The following is a 24780-nucleotide window of genomic DNA, read 5'->3' on the forward strand; positions in this document are numbered from 1 at the left end:
GGACTGTATCTTTAAGGATCCTTCGACTCTCAACCATTAGGATTCTTCAACCTCAGTCAAAGATCCTTCTTCCAGGATCAAGGATCCTCAAGGGTTCAACATCAAAGGTCATCCGAGGTCCATAAAGGAGATATAATCCCCATGCAGACCATCGCTTCCGGTGGACCGACCCCTGTAGCGGACGCTCAGCTACTCATCCGGGATGCCAACCTTCACCCAGCAAAGAGGTAACTTTTATGATCCTATATCCTTATATGCTAACCGTGGTTCCATGCAGGATGCAGGTATCAACCAAGCTATGTCTAAGGAACTACAAAAGCTGAAGGATATGATATCCAGTGTACCGGGGGTGGTCTGTCCAATTCCCGAGATACCAGAAGGAAGCCACAAGTTATCCAGATTTGCTCCACCTATCTGTGATGCTGAAATCCCGAAGCGATTCCAGACCCCCAACATGAAGACTTATGATGGGACCACTGATCCTGAGGAGCATGTAGCTCAGTACAGAGAAAGGATGGAGATCAATCCTATTCCTGAAAGACTTAAGGAAGCTTGTTTATGCAAGGGTTTCGGATCCACACTGACAGTATCTGCATTAAAATGGCTGCTAAGTCTTCCTCCCTTCTCAGTTACTTCTTTCTCACACTTAGTTAACTTGTTCAACAATCAATTTTCCTGTAGTAAAAAATTTGAAAAGTTAACTAGTGATTTATACCGAGTTATCCAACCTAGTGATGAATCCCTCAGGGATTTTGTTACGAGGTTCGGCAGGGAAGCTCTGGAAATCCCTAATCTTGACATGGCTACTGCTGTTGAAGCATTCAAGATGGGACTTCAGAGGGGCTCCCCCTTCTATGATGATATTGTGATGACTCCTTGCAGGTCCTTAGATGAGGTCAGAAACAGGGCACTCAGATTCATACGATTGGAAGATGACAAGAGGATCCAGGATCGTCTGGGGAATCAAACAAAGCAAGAATCTTCCGACAAGAAACAAGGATTCTCATTCAAGAAAAACAATTCAAAGCCCTACTCCAAATTCAACAATCAAAACGTTCGAGCTGTTGAAAAGGAGGATGACGATGAGGATTACCCCAGCATCTCATAATACTATTTCTCAGTAGATACTCATGGTTTAATTTGTGCCATGAAGGATCTGGATGAGAAAGCGAGGTGGCCCCGAAAGAACGAAAAGTCAACCACCTTCAGAGACAAGTCCAAATGGTGTGCTTTCCATGAGGATTTTGGTCACACGACAAACGATTGCATCGGTTTAAGGAGGGAGATTGGGTACCTCCTGAGCAAGGGCCACTTCAAGAGCTGTTGGGAAAAAATAAGTCTAGGATCCAGGATCCTGAAGAGGTTCCTCAAAAAGCAACTCCGCCCCCACCAGATGCTCAAGTGATTAACTTCATCTCTGGAGGATCAGACATATGCGGCACTTCCTTCTCCACAGCTAAGAGACTTGCCAAGGAAACCAAGTTGGATAATGTGGAATGACCGGTTATATCCACCACTTTGACGATCGACAAAAGGATCTTCTTTGATGAAGAAGATAAATCAAGCATCCAGGATCCTCATTATGACGGTTTGATTGTTACTTTGTTTATTGCTAACCATTATGTACGCAGGATCCTTGTCGACGGTGGAAGCTCGGTCAACATCATCCAACATGATGTCCTTCAAAAGATGAATATCCTAGACTCAGAAATCATCCCAAGGACGTCGGTGTTAGTCGGCTTCAGTGAAGAAACCAAGAAGACGTTGGGGGACATCAAACTCCCAATATACATCGAAGGGTTAAACTGTTACCAAAAATTTTGTGTTATAGATAACTTTCTTGTTGCAATGTTATTTTAGGCAGGCCTTGGCTACATGGGATGAAGGCAGTGGACTCTACTTACCATCAATGCATCAAACTACCAACTCCTTGGAGAGTAGTAAGGACAAATGGTGACCAAGTCGAAGCCAAGAACTACTACTCTTCATCAATGAAGCCAACAGCTAAACAAACGATAGCATAGCAACCACAGCAACATCCTAGGGATGTGCTGGAAGCTCGTGAGAAGGACTTAAAGAAGGTATCCATGGACCCCGAGGATCCAGATATGAAAGTGTTCCTAGGATCCGGTATCCCTATTGAAATTGAGGAGGATATGATATCCTTCCTAAAGCGAAGAAAATCCACGTTTGTCTTCAAACATTCAGACATGAAAGATATTTCTAAGGAGGTAATTACTCACAAGTTAGGCCTTGATTTATCTATTAAACCCGTCCATCAGAAGCGAAGGAAATTCGCTCCTGAGAGGAACGCGATCATACAAAAAGAAGTTGAGAAACTTCTTAAGGCCAGTATGATCAGAGAAGTTAAGTATCCTCCATGGTTAGCTAATGTGGTTGTCATTTCTAAAAAGAATGGAAAGTGGAGGGTGTGTGTCGATTTTACTGATTTAAACAAGGCATGCCCCAAGGATCTTTTCCCGTTACCACATATAGATTCCATGGTAGATGTGACGGCAGGACATGAGATGCTCACCTTTATAGATGCTTCCTCTGGATTTCAACAAATTCAGATTCAACCATCTGACCAAGAGGATACAGCATTCATGACTCCTACCGACATATACTTGTTTTGGACAAAAATCACATAAGGATAATGTATCCAAATTCGTAATTGTAAGGCAAGGTGCTAACACGATAATATTGAGTGCGTAATCGTAATTTGGATGAACACAATGATTTGATCACGAGGGAAAAAGCCCTTAACCAAAATAATCTTACTTCGGTCAAAACTTATCAAGTCAATCTTTGGTAAAATAACTTCGGTCAAGGATTAATAAGCTAATCTTTGGTCGAATTACTTTAGTCAATGATCGACAAGGTAACCTTTGGTAGACGAGTATATGATTATCGTGGTCTCCGGCACAAAAAACCCCCGGACGGTGAAAACTATCACCGTCGATTATATTGATAAAAGGTGGTTACAAATGCGGTGGAGTATATGATCGAGGTTACAGAGTGTGCTAGTGTAGAGAGAATGCTTGTTTCTGCTCTAGTGTATGTGTATACAATGTGTTGGGTGTGGTTTCCTAGCTGATCATACTTCTATTTATACATAAAAGACAATAACTCAATGGAGTTATTAATATTAAAGACTATTAACTAATTTTCCTGAAAATCCGCCATGTCTTCAATACAAACGTAACAACCACTTTGACCACGTGCTCCATTACTCAGGCTGCGAAAAAGGGGGTAGACCAGGTCTTGGAGCCGTTATACTTGATAAATATCAGCCTTTATATAAGATATAATCGTTAACAGCACCGAATATCGAGGATCCATGATCCTATCATAGCTCTGAAATTCTTAAGATGGACAACTGATCCAGACACGTCAATATCTTCTTGACTGCAAGTTTATGGATAGATTGAGTCTTCTAACCATTATACCTGCTAAATATAAGACTACACATGAGAACAACCATTAGTAAATAATAAGTACTGTAGATCCTTGATCCTGACGGGATCTGAAACACACGCTAAGGATAACTGATCCAAAACATATGTCAGGATAACATATACACAGTGTCAAATTTTTGTGCACTAACAATTGCCCCCAAAATGGCGGTTGTGATAAGATCACAGCTGTCATTTTGCTTTTGAATTCAAACTTCCTGCAAAAACATATGAGATTTGACAAATTGGACATAATTGTCATTTTTCAATGGAGTTTCCTTGGGAACTTCCCTTTCCGGCTGTATGTCTTTCTTCCTGCAAATCATGAACAACTAGTAACACCTGTTTAACCCGGCTGGACGGTCCATTTTTTTTTTTTTTTGAATGGTGAAATCCGGGTTAAGATTTTTGGTAAGTTTAATAAATAGTATCTTTTAACTATCTGTTGATTGTCTGTTATTTTGAAAGTTTGTCTGATATAGCTTTAGACTTGTTGAAAGTTTTGAGAAATATTCTTTAGTAAAAACTTTTTAGGATAAAATATCCTTGCAAAAATAAACCAGGATCTTAAATCCTTATAAAAATAAATTGAGAATAATGAATCCTTATATCTATAAAGATATAAACTGAAATCAAATAAGTGTAAACCGATAAACAGAAATCATACCGTAAGGTCTAGTTAGACCTAAGTTACCATAAGTAATGATCCTTCTGTGATCCTGCTAGAAGCAATTTAAGGATTTTGAATCCATAAGTCTTGATCTTCACAATGAACTTAGAAAATATGTTGCAAACAACTTATAATATTAACTGGGAATAAACCCATTAAGCTGGGGACAAGCCCATAAAATAAACTGGGGACAAGCCCGTGCAACTTGGGACAAGCCCGTGTAATCTGGGGATAAGCCCGTGAGCTGGTGTTAAACTGGGGACAAGCCTAAAAACTGGGGACAAACCCAAACTGGGGACTGGCCCAAGGATACGGATGTCAATTGGGGACTCGCCCAAACCGGAATTTAGCCCAAACGTGAGATAACGTAAAAACGTTATAAACCTTAGCTAACATGAAAATGTTAGAAACCTTTGTCTTGAGATAACGTGAAAACGTTATAAACCGATGGTATGGTACATCTACCATAAATCGTAGGATCCTCCATATAGCCGAAAGCAACGAAATTGTCAGCCACTAAGCGTGTATTGGTCCCGCTGCCCCGGACTATACGTTGGATAGCGTGCGCTCCAGGCGAGAGTGTAGAAACTCTATTTATAAGAAAGGTGAAAACCTTTAAACCTTAGAGGATATGACCATCGGGGGTCATACCCAAACGTGGGCTAGGCCAAGGAAAATAGCGATGTACCTTAAGCGTGAGGGAGAGATGGCCAACCTCTTAGACATTGAACCTTTTATTGATACCTGCAATGTTACTTAAAACTTGGAAGAGACAAATTGTTAAGAATACATTATCCTTAAAATAATAAGAAATTGAAAAGAATAAGTAATCAGATAGATATTACCAATTTTGGGATCCTTGATCCTTTTAAGGATACTTGATCCTCAGAGGATACTTGATCCTTATCAGAAAAAGTATTTCTTGAGGTGGATAGCATTCCATGCTCTTGGTAACCTGTTGCCTTCTATAGTAAGCAAATGATATGCCCCCTATCCTGCCTCTGACTCGATCAGATAAGGACCTTCTCATTTGGGTGCTAACTTCCCATCAGCCATATTAGTAGTATTTTGGAAGGCTTTCCTCAAAACTAAATCTCCTTCTTGAAATCTTCTGATCCTTATATTATTGTTGTATGCTCCAGCTATCCTTTGTTGATATGCTGCCATTCTAATTTTGGCTAAGTCCCTGAGTTCTTCCACAGTATCCAAGTCTTCGAGAAGGATTTCTCTATTGGCCTCAGGATCACGGATGCTTGTCCTAGCTGTTGGAACCACCATTTCTGTAGGGATAACTGCTTATGACCCAAACACTAATGATAAGGGTGTTTGGCCTGTTGCATTTTTTGGTGTCGTCCTGTCAGCCCAAAGTACATATGGTAGCTCTTCGGCCCATTTTCCTTTCTTGGATCATAGCTTCTTTTTCAAATTGTTGATGATTATCTTGTTGCTTGACTCTGCTTGACCATTAGCTTGAGGATGCGCTGGAGTAGAGGTAATCATCTTGATGCCCCAACTGTCACAAAAGTTAGTGGTTCTTTTCCCGATAAACTGGGAACCATTATCACAAACAATTTCAGAAGGGATACCAAATCTAGTTATAATATTTCGTTTAATAAAGGATATAACTTCCCTTTCTCGGACTTGCACGAATGCCTCTGCTTCAATCCATTTAGAGAAGTAGTTTGTCATGGCAAGCATAAAGACCTTTCCACCTGGAGCCTTTGAAAGCTTACCAACAATGTCCATACCCCACTTCATGAAAGGCCATGAAGAGGATATATGATACATTGGTTCTGTTGGCTGGTGAAGGATGTTTGCATGCCTTTGACAAGCATCACACTTTTTTGAGTACTCCATTGCATCCTTCTTCATCGTCGGCCAGAAGTACCCAGTCCTAAGTATCCTAGAGAATAATGCTCTTCCCCCTGTGTGGTTGCCGCAATCACCTTCATGAAAGTCCTTGAGTATCTCTTGGACTTCAGGATCCTCTATGCACCTCAAGTATGGACCTGCAAGAGAATTTCTGTATAGCATATCATCTAATAAAATATATTGTGATACCTTGAGTTTGAAAGATTTGGGATTCTCTGTGGCTGGAATTTCTCCATCTTGGATGTATTTTTTGATTGGGAGGATCCAGGATCCTTGGATGGCTGAGGATATTGGATCCAAAAGTACAATCTGTTTGTCACTTGTTATCTCCCCAACCACTTGCTCTCCTATTGCTGGCGAGAGTATGTGGATAATTGGGATCTTTGTATCTTCTGGAATTTTCAAGGACAAGGCTAAATTTGCTAAGGCATCTGCCCCGGCATTTTCCTCTCTTGGTACCTGAATAATACTAAACAACTAGAAGGATTTTGCTAATTCCTTCACAACTTCTAAATATTTGATCATTTTCTCACCTTTTACGGCATAAGAACCGTTAAAGTGGTTAGTTATAAGTAAAGAATCCATATAAACTTGAAGATACCTGATCCTCATGCTTTTTGCTAAAAGTAAACCTGTGACGAGTGCTTCGTACTCTTCCTCATTGTTGGTGGCTTGAAATGCGCATGCAATGGACTGGGGTATTATGCCCCCCTGTGGCGATTTCAGTAGTATGCCCAATCCCATTCCTCTTACGTTGGATGCTTCATCTGTGAAGAGGAACCAAGGATCCTTGGCTTCTTCCAGTTGTTTGACATCTAAATCAGCCTCCTTTTGCATGTCACCGCTGAAATCAGCCACAAAGTTCGCTAGTGCCTGCGATTTGATAGCTGTTCTAGGCTCATACTGAATGTCATATGCACTCAGCTTCACAACCCACTTGGCCATCCTTCCTGACAATTCCGGTTTTCTAAGGACATTCTTAACAGGATAATTAGTTCTCAAAATAATAGTATGAGTTTCAAAATAAAGTCTTAATTTAGTTGAAGCCATAATCAAAGCAAGGATTAATTTTTTAAGGTGAGAATACCTGGCTTCTGCATCTAATAGACTTTTACTTACATAATATACCGGGTGTTGTTCACCTTCATGATCCTTGACGAGAACGGCACTTATTGCATTACCTGAAACTGCTAGATACAGATATAAGGATTCTCCATCCACAGGCTTCATAAGAGCTGGAGCTGAGGATAAGTAATCCTTCAAGGCTTTGAGCGCAGCCTCATGCTTTTCTGTCCATTCAAACTTATTATTCTTTCTAAGAATGTCGTAGAAGTCTTTGCATTTCTCGGAGGATCTTGAGATGAATCTGTTGAGAGCGGCTATTCTTCCCGTGAGCCTTTGGACATCCTTGGCATTTGCAGGCGACTTTAGGTTGATGATGGCTTCAATCTGCTCAGGGCTTGCTTCAATTCCTCTTTTAGTCACCATATATCGCAGAAACTTTCCAGCCTTAACACCAAAGTGGCATTTTGACGGATTCAGTTTCATATTGTACTGGTCAAGGATATTGAAAGCTTCTTCGAGATCCCTGAGGTGATCCTCAGCCTTCTTTGGTTTCACCACCATGTCATCTATATAGACTTCCATGGTTTTTCCTAACTGATCCTTGAACATCATGTTGACCAGTCTTTGATATGTTGCCCCTGCATTTATTAGTCCAAATGGCATAGCAATATAAAAATATATGTCGGTAGGAGTCATGAATGCGGTATCCTCTTGATCAGATGTTTCCATATGAATTTGTTGAAATCCAGAGGAAGCATCCATAAAGGTAAGCATTTCATGTCCAACCGTTGCATCCACCATGGAGTCTATATGTGGTAACGGGAAAGGATCCTTCAGACATGCCTTGTTTAAATCTGTAAAATCAACGCATACCCTCCACTTTCCATTCTTCTTTGAAACTACAACCACATTAGCTAACCATCGAGGATACTTAACATCTCTGATCATATCGGCCTTAAGAAGTTTTTCAACTTCTTCTTGTATGATCGCGTTCCTCTCAGGAGCGAATTTCCTTTGCTTCTGATGGACGGGTTTAATAGAATGATCAAGGCCCAATTTATGAGTAATTACGTCCTTAGAAATACCTGTCATGTCTGAATGTCTGAAGGCAAACGTGGATTTTCGTCGCTTTAGGAAGGATATTATATCCTCCTCGATCTCTTCAGGGATACAAGATCCTAGGAACACCTTCATGTCTGGATCTTCAGGATCTAAAGATACTTCTTTTAGGTCCTGCTCTCGAGCTTCCAGTACATTCCTAGGATTTTGCTGTAATTGCTATGCTATCGTCTGTTTAGCTGTCTGCTTCATGGATGAAGAGTAATAATTCTTGTCCTCCACTTGGTCACCATCTATCCTTACTACTCCCCAAGGAGTTGGTAGTTTGATGCATTGGTGGTAGGTTGAGGTCACCGCCTTCATCCCATGGATCCAGGGCCTACCTAAAATAACATTGCAACAAGAAAGGTTATCAATTACACAGAATTTTTGATATGAATTTAACCCTTCAATATAGATTGGAAGGTTGATGTCCCCTAATGTCTTCTTGGTTTCTCCGCTTAAACCGACTAGCACTGATGTTCTAGGGACGATCTCAGAATCTGGAATGTTCATATTCTTAAGGACATCATGCTGGATGATGTTGACCGAGCTTCCACCGTCCACTAAGATCATGCGTACATAGTGGTTAGAAATAAATAAAGTAATAATTAAACCATCATGGTGAGGATCCTGGATGTTTAGTTTGTCTTCCTCATCGAAGAAGATCCTTTTCTCTGTCGTTAAAGTGGTGGATACTATTGGTCGATCTCCGTTGTCCAACTTAATCTCTTTGGCGAGCCTTTTTGCTGCTGAGAAGGAAGTTCCACATATGTCGGATCCTCCAGAGATGAAATTGACCATTTGTACATCCAGTTCATCCTGGTGAGGATCCTGGATGCTCGAATCGAAGAATATCCTTTCATCAGTTATTCGAGTAGTGGGGATGAGTAGCCTTCTTTCATCGTCCAACTTGAATTCTTCTTTAGGATAAGATGTTTGAAATATGTCATAGTCTCTGGAGACGAAGTTGATCACGTGAGCATCCGGTGGTGATGGCGTTGCTTTTTGTGGAAGATCTTGAGGATCCTGGATTTTGGATTTCTTTCTTCCCAAGAGTTCTTTGAAGTGACCCTTGCTCAGGAGGTATCCAATTTCCCTTCTTAAGCCAATGCACTCGTCTGTCATGTGACCAAAATCTTCGTGGAAAGCACACCATTTAGACTTGTCTTTGAAGGTGGTAGTCTTCTCGTTCTTTCGGGGCCACCTTGATTTTTCCCCTAGATCCTTCATGGCACAAATTAAGCCATGGGTATCTACGGAGAAACAATACTCGGAGATGCAGGGATAGTCTTCATCATCATCTCCTTCTTCGACTGCTCGTACGTTTTGATTGTTGAACTTGGTGTACGGCTTTGAGTTGTTGTTCCTGTATGAGGATCCTTTAATCTTGTCAGGGGATTCCTGTTTTGTTTGAGCCCCCAGGAGATCCTGGATCCTCTTGTCGTCTTCCAATCGTATGAACCGGAGTGCCCTGTTTCTTACTTCATCTAAAGACCTGCAAGGAGTCATCACAAGATCATCATAAAAGGGGAAGCCCCTCTGAAGTCCCATATTGAATGCTTCAACAGCAGTAGCCATGTCAAGATTAGGGATTTCTAGAGCTTCCCTGTCGAACCTCGTAACAAAATCCCTAAGCGATTCATCACTAGGTTGGATAACTCGGTATAAATCACTAGTTAACTTCTCAAATTTCCTACTACAGAAAAATTGGCTGTTGAAAAAGTTAACTAAATGTGAAAAAGAAGTAACTGAAAGAGGAGGAAGACTTAGCAACCATTTTAATGCCGATCCTGTCAGTGTGGATCCAAAGCCTTTGCACAAACAAGCTTCCTTGAGTCTCTCAGGAATGGGATTGATCTCCATTCTTTCTTTGTATTGTGCCACATGCTCTTCAGGATTAATGGTTCCCTCGTAAGTCTTCATGTTGGGGGTTTGGAATCGCTTAGGTATTTCAGCATCACAGATAGGTGAAGCGAATCTGGATAACTTGTGGCTTTCCTCCGGTATCTCGAGAATTGGACGTATCACCCCGGGAACACTGGATATCATATCCTTGAGCTTCTGTAGTTCCTTGGCCATAGCCTGATTGATACATGTATCCTGCAGAGAACCACGGTTACTATCTAAGGATATAGGATCATACAAGTTACCTCTTTGCTGGGTGAAGGTAGGCATCCCGGATGAGTAGTTGGGATAAGAAGAATCTGCGATAGGAGTTGGTCCTCCAGAAGCTATGGTCTTTATATCTTCTTCATGGACTTCGGAGGATCGTTGATGTTTGGATTCCTGTGGATCCTTGATTCAGAAATAAGGACCCTTGAGGTTGGGAATTGTAGGATCCTTGGTGATATAACCCAGAGGATCCTGGTTGAAGGATGGATGATCCTTGTGGGAAAGTTGAGGATCCTTGAGCTAGTTGACCCAGGGACCCCGGTTGAAGGATAGACGATCCTTGTTGAAAGTATGGGGATCCTTGAGTTTGCTGACCCATGGACCCTTGTTGAAGGATAGATGATCCTGGCTGAAAGAACGAGGATCCTTGAATTTGTTTACCCACGGACCCTGGTTGAAGGATGGATGATCCTTGCTGGAGGGTCGAGGATCCTTGATTATGTTGAGCCACGGATCCTGGAGTAGTGAAATCCATCACCCTAGGCATCAAGGGAGTCTGATCCTCCGCTGGCCTCTTTCTTTTCTTGAGATCTTCAATTTCACGTAGGATCCTCTGGTTGGTTTTGTTCTGCTGCTCCATGTATGCCTTAACTTGTGAAAACATAGCAGAAACATCATTGTTAGATTTGACCACCGAAGTGGCAGCAGTGGTTTTTGAGCTCTGGAGGACTGGAATTTATGTCTTGTTTCCAGCCGCGATGGTCTTTGGAACTCCCGTGATTGGCGGAGGCATCGGCGGCAAAGTCCTTGATGAGAGAGGAACCGAAGATGGCATGGTTGATGAAGCAGAGGTTGTTTGAGACGCCATTGATAGTGATATGGGTATGAAAAGGTTGAAAATGATAGGAATAATCTGGATTATAGCACCAGTTGCCCCACAGTGGGCGCCAAATTGTTTTGGACAAAGATCACACAAGGATAATGTATCCAAATTCGTCAATGTGAGGTAAGGTGCTGACACGATAATATTGAGTGTGTAATCGTAATCTGGATTAACACAATGATTTGATCACGAGGGAAAAATCCCTTAACCAAAATAATCTTACTTCGGTCAAAACTTATCAAGGCAATCTTTGGTAAAATAACTTCGGTCAAGGATTAATAAGCTAATCTTTGGTCGAATTACTTTAGTCAATGATCGACAAGGTAACCTTTGGTCGACGAGTATATGATTATCGTGGTCTCCGGCACAAAAACCCCCGGACGGTGAAAACTATCACCGTCGATTATATTGATAAACAAAAGGTGGTTACAAATGCGGTGGAGTATATGATCGAGGTTGCAGAGTGTGCTAGTGTAGAGAGAATGCTTGTTTCTGCTCTAGTGTGTGTGTATACAATGTGTTGGGTGTGGTTTCCTAGCTGATCATACCTCTATTTATACATAAAAGACAATAACTCAATGGAGTTATTAATATTAAAGACTATTAACTAATTTTCCTAAAAATCCGCCATGTCTTCAATACAAACGTAACAACCACTTTGACCACGTGCTCCATTACTCAGGCTGCGAAAAAGGGGGTAGACCAGGTCTTGGAGCCGTTATACTTGATAAATATCAGCCTTCAATATAAGATATAATTGTTAACAGCACCGAATACCGAGGATCCATGATCCTGTCACGTCAATATCTTGTTAACAGCTCTGGAATTCTTATTAAGGACAACTGATCTAGACACGTCAATATCTTCTTGACTGCAAGTTTATGGATAGACTGAGTCTTCTAACTGTTATACCTGCTAAATATAAGACTACACATAAGAACAACCATTAGTAAATAATAAGTACTGTAGATCCTTGATCCTAACGGGATCTGAAACACACGCTAAGGATAACTGATCCAAAACATATGTCAGGATAACATATCCACAGTGTCAAATTTCTGTGCACTAACAATACTGTTATATTGCTATGCCATTTAGACTAAGAAATGCAGGGGCAATATATCAAAGACTGGTCAACATGATGTTCAAGGATCAGCTAGGCAAAACCATGGAAGTCTATATAGATGACATGGTGGTGAAGTCAAAGAGGGCTGAGGATCACCTCAAGGATCTTGAAGAAGCTTTCAACATCCTGGATCAGTACAACATGAAACTGAATCCTTCAAAATGCCATTTTGGTGTTAAGGCTGGAAAGTTTCTAGGATACATGGTGACTAAAAGAGGAATAGAAGCAAGCCCCGAGCAAATCGAAGCCATCATCAACTTGAAATCCCCTGTGAGCTAAGGATGTCCAGAGATTGACGGGAAGAATAGCTGCTCTCAACATATTCATTTCCAGATCCTCCGAGAAGTGCAAAGATTTCTACGACATTCTTAGGAAAAATAGGAAGTTTGAGTGGACAGAGAAGCATGAGGCTACACTTAAAGCCTTAAAGGATTACTTATCCTCAGCACCAGCTCTGATGAAGCCTATGGATGGAGAATCCTTATACTATACCTAGATGTCTCAGTAAATCCTGTAAGTGTTGTCCTTGTGAAGAATCATGAAGGTGAACAAAATCCCGTTTATTATGTAAGTAAAAGTCTATTAGATGCAGAAGCCATGTATTCTCATTTAGAAAAATTAATTCTTGCACTTATTATGGCTTCCACTAAATTAAGACATTATTTTGAGACGCATACTATTATTTTAAGAACTAACTATCCTGTTAAGAATTTTCTTAGAAAGCCACAATTGTCAGGTAGAATGGCCAAGTGGGCTGTGAAGCTGAGTGCATATGACATTCAGTATGAGCCTAGAACAGCTATCAAATCGCAAGCACTAGCAGACTTTGTGGCTGATTTCAGCAGTGACATGCAAAAGGTAGCTGATTTAGAAGTCCAACAACTAGAAGAAACCAAGGATCATTGGATCCTCTTCACAGATGGAGCATCCAACGTAAGAGGAACGTGATTGGGCATACTATTGAAATAGCCACAGAGGGACATAATACCCCAGTCCATTGCATGTGCATTTCAAGCCACCAACAATGAGGCAGAGTATGAAGCACTCATCGCAGGTTTACTTTTAGCCAAACAAATGAGGATCAGGTATCTTCAAGTTTATATGGATTCTTTACTTATAACTAACCACTTTAACGGTTCTTATACCGTGAAAGGTGAAAAAATGATCAAATATTTAGAAATTGTGAAGGAGTTAGCAAAATCCTTCGAGTTGTTAAGTATTATACAGGTACCAAGAGAAAAAAATGTTGGGGCAGTTACCTTAGCAAATTTAGCCTCATTCTTGAAAATTCCATAAGTTACGAAGATCCCAATCATCCATATACTCTCGCCAACAATAGGAGAACAAGAAGTTGTAGAAATAACAATTGACAAACAGATCGTACTTTGGGATCCATTATCCTCAGCTAGCCAAGGATCCCGGATCCTCCCAATTAAGAAATACATTCAAACTGGAGAGATTCCAGCCACGGAGAATCCCAAATCTTTCAAACTCAAGGTATCATAATATATTTTATTAGATGATATGCTATACAGAAAATCTGTTGCAGGTCCATACTTGAGATGCATAGAAGATCCTGAAATCCAAGAGGTGCTCAAAGATTTTCACGAAGGTGATTGTGGTAATCACACTGGAGGAAGAGCCCTGTTTTATAGGATTCTTAGAACAGGGTACTATTGGCCAACAATGAAGAGAGACGCCGTGGAATATTCAAAGAAGTGTGATGCTTGTCAAAGACATGCAAACATCATTCATCAACCAGCATAACCTATGTATCATGTATCCTCATCATGGCCTTTCATGAAATGGGGTATGGATATTGTGGGTAAGCTACCTAAGGAACCAGGAGGAAAAGTATTCATGCTTGCAATGACTGACTACTTTTCAAAGTTGATAGAGGCAGAAGCTTTTTTTCAAGTCCGCGAAAAAGAGGTGACATCCTTCAATAAAAGAAATATTATTACTAGATTTGGTATTCCTTCAGAAATTATTTGTGACAATGGTTCCCAGTTTATCGGGAAAAGAACCACTAACTTGTGTGACAGTTGGGGCATCAAGATGATTACCTCTACCCTAGTGCATCCTCAAGCTAATGGCCAAGCAGAATCAAGTAACAAGATAATCATCAACAATTTGAAGAAGAACCTAGGATCTAAGAAAAGCAAGTGGGCTGAAGATCTACCTTATGTTCTTTGGGTCGACAAGATAACACCCAAAAATGCAACAGGCCAAACACCCTTCTCATTAGTGTTTGGGTCAGAAGCAGTAATCCCTACGGAGATGGTGGTTCCTACAGCCAGAACAAGCATCCGTGATCCGGAAGCCAATGATGGAATCCTTCTTGAAGACTTGGATACTGTTGAAGAACTCAGAAACCTAGCCAATATCAGAATGGCGGCATACCAACAAAGGGTAGTTGGGGCATACAACAAAAGTATAAGGATCAGAAGATTTCAAGAAGGAGATCTAGTCTTGAGAAAAGCCTTCCAAAATACAACCAATCCGGCAGATGGGAAGCTAGCACCCAAGTGGGAAGGTCCTTATCTGATCGAGTCGGAGGCAGGAAAGGGGGCATATCATTTGCTCACTATGAAAGGCAACAGGTTACCAAGAGCATGGAATGCTATCCACCTCAAGAAATACTTTTTCTGATCAGGATCAAGTATCCTCTGAGGATAAAATATCCTTAAAGGGTCAAGGATCCTAAAATCGGTAATATCTATCTAATCATTTATTCATTTTGATTTTTGCTTATTTAAGGATAACATATTCTTAACATTTGTATCTTCCAAGTTTTAAGTAACAATGCAGGATATTAATGAGATATTCAATGATCAAGAGGTTGGCCACCTCTCCTTTATATTTAAGGTACTAAGCTATTTCCCTTGACCTAGCCCACGATTGGGTATGACCCCCGATGGTCATATCCCCTAAGGTTTACAGGTTTTCACCTTTATTATAAATTAGAGTTTCTACACTCTCGCCTGGAGCGCACGCTATCCAACGTATAGTCCGGTGCAGCAGGACCAGTACACGCTTAATGGCTGACATTTCGTTGTCTTCGTCTATACGGAGGATCCTACGATTTATGGTAGGCGTACCATACCACCAGTTTATAACATTTTCATGTTATCTCAAGTTTGGGCTAAATCCCGGTTTGGGCGAGTCCCCAATTGACATCCGTATCTTTGGGCCAATCCCCAGTTTGGGCTAGTCCCCAATTTGGGCTTGTCCCCAGTATTTGGGCTTGTCCCCAGTTCACGGGCTTGTCCCCAGTTTATTATTCGGGCTTGTCCCCAGTTTATTTATGGGCTTGTCCCCAGCTTAACGGGTTTAACCCCAATTAATCTTATAAGCTCTTTGCAACAGATGTTCTAAGTCCAATAACAAGAATCAAGACTTATGGATTTAAAATCCATAGCTTATTTATACAAGGATCACCGAAGGTTCTATACTTATGGTAACTTAGGTCTACTTAGACCTTGTGGTATGATTTCTACTTTTAAATTTATATTGGTTTAGCTAGGATCCTTATAAATCTTATTGTTTAACGATTAAACATCTTTGAATTATCTCTACAAGGATATTTTATCCTGAAGTATTTATAATTATTTTTCATAAGGATACTTTATCCTAAAATTTTTACTCAAGATTATTTCTTAAAACTTTCAACAAGACTATAGCTATAACAAACAAACTTTCAAAATAACAAGTAACAAGCGAATAGTCAAAAGTTTTCAATTATTATTAATCATAAGTCACCTGGACTTACCCAAAATCCTTAACTCGGATTTCACCATACGAAAGATGGACCATCCACTCAGGTTAAGCAGGTGTTACTAGTTGTTCATGATTTGCAGGGAGAATAAGAGGAGTTGGATATATAGCCGGAAGGGAAGTTCCCAAGCAAACTCTATAGATATATGATAATTTATCTAGCTTGTCAAATCTCATATGTTTTTGCAGGAAGTTTGAATTCAAAGGCAAAATGACAGCTATGATCTTATCAAACCGCCATTTTGGGGAGCAATTGTCAGGGCACGGAAATTTGACACTATGGATACGTTATCCTGGCATATGTCTAGATCAGTTATCCTTAGCATGTGTTCCATATCCTGTCAGGATCAAGGATCCTCAGTAATTGGTATTGCTAACGATTGTTTCTCATGTGTAGGTTAATATTTAGCAGGTGTAACGGCCATAAAACGTGGTCTACCTATTTTTTAGCTACTGGAGACTCCTAGCACGTGGTCAAAAGGAATTGGAGCAACTAGTGGGAGTAGTGCCATGAAAATAGGAGCTAGTTGCTATTTTCTTTTATTATTTATATTGAGTTAAGATCCATGCTAGAACACACAAGAACACAGGCATACTCCAGCTGATAGTTCTCCGAAAACACACACACTTAGTATCGTTGTATTCATTGATCGATAACTCCATCTATTGTAACCCTTTTTGAAGATTAATAAATTGGTGATAGACAAGTTGTCATCACCCGGGGTTTTTTTCCTTTAATCCGAATAAGATTAAAGGGTTTTTCCTCACAACAAATCACGGTGTTTATTCTAATTTCGTTCATACAATCGTTATTGTCATCGTAGCACTAAACCTCATAATTACAGATTTGGATACATTATCCTTAGCAGATTTTTGTCCAAAACAACCTACACAAAATTCATCATCAATAAAATACACCCGCACACGAAAACATGTAACCTACACACGAAAATTTTATCCTACACAAATACAGTTTATTCATACATTAAAATTTCTTTCTATTTAAAACCAATTTCTTCCAACTCAACTTATCAATATTCGTCAACACGTAGTTACATTGTGATGAATAATACAAAAAAATATCTTACACATGTTTGCATCAAATGTGAAATATACAACCTACACAAAAACATATAACCCAAACTTGTTATAAGAATAAGAAAACATATAACCTACACACGAAAAACAAATAACCTACACGCGTGTAGGATATGTGTATCTTTGTGTAGTTTTTATAATTATTGATGTCGAATTAAATATGTAAGTTGTATTTTTTTTTATATTTGCTCAAAATAAGTGTAGGTTATATAATGTTGTGTATGTTGTATATTTATTGTTTATATTTAATGGACACATTTGTACGACATTTTTTTTATTATTTATGACAATAGTTTTTCTAGATATATCATTTTAAAAAAATATATTATGTTTTGATATTTATTGTTAAAAATTACGCATTGATATATGCTAATAAATTGAGTGGAAAGAATTTTTTTTTTTAATATAAAGAACTAGTATTATATGAATAAATTGTATTTTTATTGAATAAAATGAAGAGGGTGTAAATAAATTATAAAACTAAATTAATATTTTTATCTTTTTATTTATTATAGTTAAATTAGGTAGATATATTAATTAGAAAGAGATTTATTAGAGTTACAGTAGTTGTATTAATTGAAGAGAGAGAGAGTTCATTTATTGTTGCATTTACATATTTTTCATTTATCTTTAAGTTTTTAAAACATAAAATAAAACTAGTGGCTTATATTTATTTCTTATATTTCGTAGTAATCTTATATCTCTCTTGAACTTAACATATATAACACTTATCTTAGGTCCCACCATCTCACCAAATACGCCATCCTTCTCTATGCACTCCCACGTAAGGCTATGCGTTATAATCCATTCTTCACCACTCTGAATCATGTGTCACATTCGCGCCATCTTAGTTTTCTTCTATCATTCAACCCTACGATTCAACCTATACTACATTCCATTATACACTGTTCTATACCATTTCATTTATTTATTTTTATATTTATATTATTTAAATTAAAAAATAAAAATAAGAAAATAGTAAGGAAAATAATGTGATTTGGTGTGCTGAAGAGTGGTGTGTGTGTGTTGGGTCATTATAAACTCGCCACTAGTGGTCTGAGCATGGCAAACACAATGTTTTAATGAAACCACTAATTGTCACCTAAGTATAAGTAGGTATGTTTCCTGAAGTTGTGGTGAAGGGGGAGAATCCCTCCCCCCACCCCTTCTATCTCTATTGGTTCAAAATACATTGGCTCACCTTCTTCCAACTTCAATTGTTTTGTACACTACAGTGGGGATTGAGCCCTCAAATGCCCCATGGGCGTTGTACCTGGGTGTTTTGGGCCGTTTTCTTCTCCAAAATTCCTTATTACAGATGGTTTAAGCACTAAGAGCACTCATATAGTTACATTAGAAATCACTACACTTTCTCTCTTATTTTCAATTGAAAAATATTTTTTATATTTATCATTATATTTTCTCTCTCCTACACTCATAACAACTCTTAGAAAACATTAAGAAAATGATATGGTGTGAACAATCTATCCTTAAATTTATCTTTTACACGTAACATTTTCTCTCATTTACTAACAACCACTCTAAACCATATCATATTATTTGCAAAACTACCTCACAAACTACACGTAACGGCTGCGAATGCTCTGAATTCACATAAGTCAAATGCAAGCTAAATGTTTTATTGATTCACCATTTGGTCGTTGTTCAGATTTTGGGCTCGGATTGGGCCTTGGGCCTACTTTCACATAATTGAGCTTCTAGAATTGTTAAACGGGCTCTCAAAGTGGATCTTTTTCAAGTTGTTAAAACTTAAAAGACACTTGGTATATAAGAAACAAGTCGTGTGTAGAACTGTAAATCCTTGCCCGTTAATCTAATTGAAATCAAAACCAACCCAAAATTGAAGCCGGTTATTAACCGGTATAGTAGAAACCAAGTACAAACCTATATTAATCGTAAGTTTGGGACCGGTTAGGCATTTTCAAACACGAACCAGTTATTTTTAATAGGTTAATAACCGGTTATTGGTGTTAGTAATAAATCTTTTACTGTTTTTAAAAGGCTAGATAACCGTTAGAAACTGGTCTTGCCTATTTTGTCCCAATACGATGCTATAAATAGGTATTGGTTGTATCGTTTTGATTACACGACTTTTCTAACTCTAAAAAATTATCAAAAACATAAAATCGCTCAAAACCTCTCAAGTCTCAATGCTTAATTGCTCAAATGGTAATTGAATCAAACATACTTGTGACACAGTCTTTTTATTATATTTTTCGCTAATTGTTTGAAATTTTAACTGTTATCTGATCAATTTGTACTATTGTTATGTAGATAAACTCGGAGGGGGTTACAACAAAATTCTACTCGGGCATGATGAGGTGGAGGCGCATGATTCGTTGCTGGATATTCTCAATGCTTCAAATCCCGAGCCAATGAGTACACAGGTTTTTTATCGTGTCTGGAGTGTAGTAATTACTTTCTGCTAATGTACTGATTAAAAAGTATGAATGTTTTATACATTAAAAGGTTCAACTGGAACTTATAATTTGTTCGTACTGGGTTCAGTTTGTGACTGGTTTGATATCTCTTTTCACTTCTGTATGCTGCTTTAGAAGATTATATTAATAACCTGTTCAGTCCGGTCTTAATCTAACCTCTAAATAACTGAATCGAAAACTGTTTTTTAACTTTTAATAGTTCAGTCAGGTCCCAAGTTGGTTTATAATTTTTGTTGGGTTTGGATGTCTCGGGATCAAACTTGGGCACCACTCGGCACTCGCTACTTAGAATGTAAATTGATGAACCATGAGTAGATGGTCAAGTAATATGTACATAAATCTTATGTATCATACACAAAGTAATAGACATAGTCAAACCAAATAGACATTAAAGTACATTATCTGCTTCTCTGCTGATCTTATAACATAGTATTGGGTTTTAAATAAACGCCCTTCTACATTCATATTTATATATGTAATGTATATCGTTTTGTGTATCATGCTCAAAGTTGTAAGCGGTAATCTCGTAGAGTAATAGGGATAGAAAGGGGAATTCACATATTGTGTACGACTTTTTGCATTAAATTTATTTTTAAAACTCAGATTCAACAATTCTCTAAAACTCAATAACTTTACATGCTTCGTTATATTATTTAAAAATTATGCAAAAAAAAAATCAAGAATATGACCTTTATTATGAATACAATTTTCATAAAATGTGTAATGCACTGTAGCGTTATATCATTTTACAAAGTGTTGTCATATCATTTACGAACTGTTATACACCATTGATGAAGTGTTGATATCTTTGTTCTGTAGTAGTATTATGCATGGTATAGAAATGCGTATTATGTAGTACCAAATTACAAATGTGTATGGTATAAACACGTGTGCACAAATAGACGCATATGCCTCCGCGCATTTAACCACTCTTTTACGCGTCAAAACCTCGTTGCTTCCTACACTTCTCACACGAAATCTATGGAAATCTATTTCGTAATGAGACCAACCCCAATATAAATGTTAGTGTGTATAGTTGAATCCATTTCATACTTTAACTTCAACTACAACCATTTCCAAGTTGGTTTATGTTCATATGCTTAGTAAAACGAAACCGCAAGAAACATAGCCAAATACAGGTTATTTTCAAACCATAAAGAGCTGCATCCAACTGTTGATAAAATACATTTACCCTCGATATTCTAGCAGCATTCAACCCGAAATCTTGTTTCCATCGATTTGATTATAGTAGGATTCATACGTTTCAACCCTCGGCTTAGATTGAGATAGTTCCTGTTCTTCCACAAACCCCACGGTCATATTCACAAAATCTCTCATCTTTGACTCTTTCCAAGCCTACAAAAATACCAACACTAGATAAACATATGTGCCAACACACTAGATGGTTAATTGAACAGCTAAACAGGTTCAAAGAAATGGGTCGATGTGGGTTAGTGTCCTAAGGAAATATGGCAGGTTTCGGATCGGAACGGGTTTTCGTACAAGACAGGTTTCGGCACGAAACGGGTTTCAGATTGGAACGGGCTCGGTTCAGGTTTCAAGCCAACACGAGTTTTCACACGGGACGGGTTGGGTTTTGGTTTCTTTTGTTTATTTTTGGTTGATTCCAGACTCGTTTTTGTCCGTTTTTCAGTTTCGTTTTTTTTCGGTTTGAATTCTTTTTGTGTTTCGTTTTGATTGATTTTTTCGATTTCGATTGATGTGGTTCGATTTTGGCTATATGTTTCGTTTTCGTCGATTTTTTCGGTTTCGATTCAATTACCGGTGTTTTTTTTTATGGAACAAGAAAAACGTAGGAAACATTTTTGTGTTTTTACTTTTTTATGTTTATGATTTATATTTTGAGTTATGATTTTTTAATATAATTTTTGAATATTTTTTTAGGGTTTTTGATCTTATTAAAAAAATCAAAAATAATAATAAAAAGGTCATAACTTAAAATATAAATAAAAAACAAAAAACCTAAAAAAAACTAAAATGTTTCCGCCGTTATTCTCGTTAAAAAAAAAACCTAAAACCCGGTCCGACCATAACCTATTCTGGCCCAAACCAAAACAACCCTTATTTCAACTGACCGTTCTGACCCAAACTCATTATGGCCTAAACTCGTTTTGACCCATGACTCGTTCGACCCAACCCAACCCATTTGCCATCTCTAGGTCAAACAGGTAAAAAGTTTGGTAGTTGGCTCATGACATTTTTAGGTCCGAGTTTTTTCTTAATCCTTTTTTTCATATATAACGTGTCAAGTACGAACTGCAGTAATCTAATTTTGAACAAGTTGTTTCCTTTTAGAAAATATGCAAGGATTTTAACCATCTGACCCAGGCCTGTAAGCGAACCGAGCGATTTTCGTGTTTGTTTGTTTGAACAAACCATCCAACACAAAAAATTAAACGAACAGGCCTTTCATGTTCGTGTTCGTTCGTTAACAAAATAAACATGGTCATGTTCATTTATGTTCGTTCGTTAATAGTATAAACGAACGGTTCAAGAACGTAAACAACAAACATAGATGAATGAATATAAGAAAACACAACAAAGCAAACACCAAAAAATAAAGTAAATGTAAACATCAATTTGTTAGACCTAAAAATTCAATAAAACTAGACCAAATTGTAAGGGTGATAATTTAGTTTCATAAACTAGACTATAGTATAATGGGCCTAAAGTATTTAAATGAATATATAAACGAATGAACTTAAACAAACATAAACAAATGAAAATAAAGGAACGTAAACAAACAAACCCAAACGAATGTTCATGAACAAAAATGAACGAATGAGACGTGTGTTCAAGTTTGTTCGTTTCTTAAATAAACAATACAAACTTCCTGCCGAACGGTTACAGAAACGTTCGATTCATTTACAGGCCTAATTTGACCCATCGAAGACCTAACCCGGATTACGAAAGATAAACGGTCTAAATTGACACATCCAAGATATAACACACATGCACCAGTTTCTTTTGCACAAATCCAAGATTTTGGAAATTGGAACAGACAGTTAGGTTGCATTTGTAGACAGTAATGGAACATGATAACAAAGATTCTTACCTCAAAATCCCATTCTCCATACAAATCAGGGTCTTCTTTGTTCACCCAAACATATGTGTACACCGGTAAAATGTCAGAACTACCCTGCAAAAATGGTTAAACCAGTTGGTTTTTTGCTACTATTGTGTACGAGAAAGACAGTTTCAGGTACATACCAGCAAAGAAACATCAACAAGCTCCCTTCCATACTCATAATCCTCAAATTTATCCAAAATATCTAATTCTGGAGCTGTAATATCCAATAAAACCTGCAACAAAAAGATTAAAAATACTGATAATCACTGATTCTATATAAACCATATGATATAATATGTCCCCACCGTGTAGCTCAGTTGGTTAAGGGGGCGTAAGACTTGGAACAATAACCTAGAGGTCGTGGGTTCGAAACCGATCCTAAGCGCCAATCGCCTTGCCGCTGAGTGAGGCTGATTTACCTCTCACGTGATGGGCCTGGGACGGTCTGGCGTGGGCCGGTTTGCGTGTCCGAAACAACACGTGTTGGAACAATAAGATTAAGAAGCTAAAATAAAACAGATGATGAACATACATACCCTCCCTGTAACTTTCTTGTTTTCTACAGGCAGAATTGCAGGATAAACACGCCCTTTGACGCTAAACCTGTGACTACAATAAGAAAAACAGATTATACATGCTTGAGAATGGGAGGTGAACGGTTTAGGTATTGGAAATTGGACTCGAAAAACTTGAAATTCAAATCGAATTCGAGTTAAGCAGTTTATTTTTCTTTTATATACACATACATAATTATATTAATACAAAAGAGCTTCTAATAAGTAATAAGACTTTAAAATTATGACAGTTAATAATTAATATTCAATCTAATGATCAACCCAAGTAACGCTTACGCCATATCAATAAGTGCGTAAAATTCTAAATCCACATAATGTAGTAATCGGCTTTAAGTTTCTGTATTTGATTTCTACTAGTTCATTTAGCTTGTACTTCATTGAATGGTTTGTTATTTGATTTCGATTTCTAGATCACTTTATCAAGTTTCAACGTTCAAATCGGACTCGAAAAACTTGAAACTCGATTCGAGTTCAGTAACCGAACTCGAAAAAACCCCTAATATTTGGAAGCTAATAATTCAACTTCATCGACAAATTAGGTATAATTAGTTGGTTAATGATTAGCATGTTCTATAACTATCAATTTATATAACAGAATCACAAGCAAATTAAAATTAGGGCTTTGAATAAACGGAAACGTAAAAATGGAAATGAAACTGAATCTAACAGACGAAGTTATTTAATTAACGGAAGAGAGAGAGAGAGACTGACTAGCCGTTAAGTGTGGCAGGAGAATTCTGAGGGATACGACGGAGGAGTGCGCGAACGACGTCGTCGGCTAATAAGCTGCCGTAAACAAATACACTACGAATATTATTATTACTGCCGTTTGTATCACCACCGTTGCCTACTGCTGTAACCGAATAAGCTGACGCCATTATAAATGGATGAAGATGCAATGATTGATAAAAACAAGAAGAAGAGAAGATAAATAATAACAGATTTGATCACCGATGAAGGTCATTTGGTGGAACAATTGGCCATGGATGATTGGCTTTGTCATACAGTCTATCAAAATAATTAATATCTTTGAATAGTTGCACTAACTACACTAAAGTTTCATTTGTCAAACTTTTTCCACCACTTTTAAGAAGCTTCTTTTAAATGCTACTAACTAGCACACAGAGTTGTTGCCGTGAAGAAGCCGGCACCGGGTGAGAACACCAGCCCTGGTTTCACCCGGGTACTTTTTCACCGGAGTCTATGTGAAGTGTACTTGGTATTTCGTGAAGAAAAACAAGAAGAAAGTGAGAGATGTCTTATAAAAGTTGGGGGAAATGGATTCAGAATCACTGCGTTTGCTCAAAACTTGAAAGTAAATAAAAGTGAAGAGTTAAAACAAACTTGAATGTAAATAAAAGTGAATAGTTAAATATATAATATTATTTTAGCCGTTGTTAACCAAACCATTTTATGTCTCGTTCTTGATCTTGAAAGAAAGTGATTACGTTATACAAACTTATTCGTTTGTAGATATCACAAAAGGCTTCTTT

At 38.2% G+C, this 24780-nt stretch overlaps 1 protein-coding gene across 1 annotated transcript; it reads right to left on the reverse strand.

The window, feature by feature from the left end:
* Positions 1-20800: 20800 nt before the first annotated feature.
* LOC143604815 (AIG2-like protein D) lies at positions 20801-24166 on the reverse strand. The gene is made up of 5 exons (XM_077081201.1): positions 23999-24166; positions 23249-23321; positions 22853-22945; positions 22698-22781; positions 20801-20977 (listed from the first exon to the last, which is right to left on the reverse strand). Exons 1-5 carry the CDS (start codon positions 24163-24165, stop codon positions 20834-20836), a joined length of 561 nt encoding a protein of 186 aa, XP_076937316.1. The 5' UTR covers position 24166; the 3' UTR covers positions 20801-20833.
* Positions 24167-24780: the final 614 nt, after the last annotated feature.

The sequence above is a fragment of the Bidens hawaiensis genome, unplaced genomic scaffold (genome assembly GCF_021521415.1).
Source record: "Bidens hawaiensis isolate Kalapana, Puna unplaced genomic scaffold, B.hawaiensis_p1.1 tig00000237_1, whole genome shotgun sequence".
NCBI lineage: Eukaryota > Viridiplantae > Streptophyta > Magnoliopsida > Asterales > Asteraceae > Bidens > Bidens hawaiensis.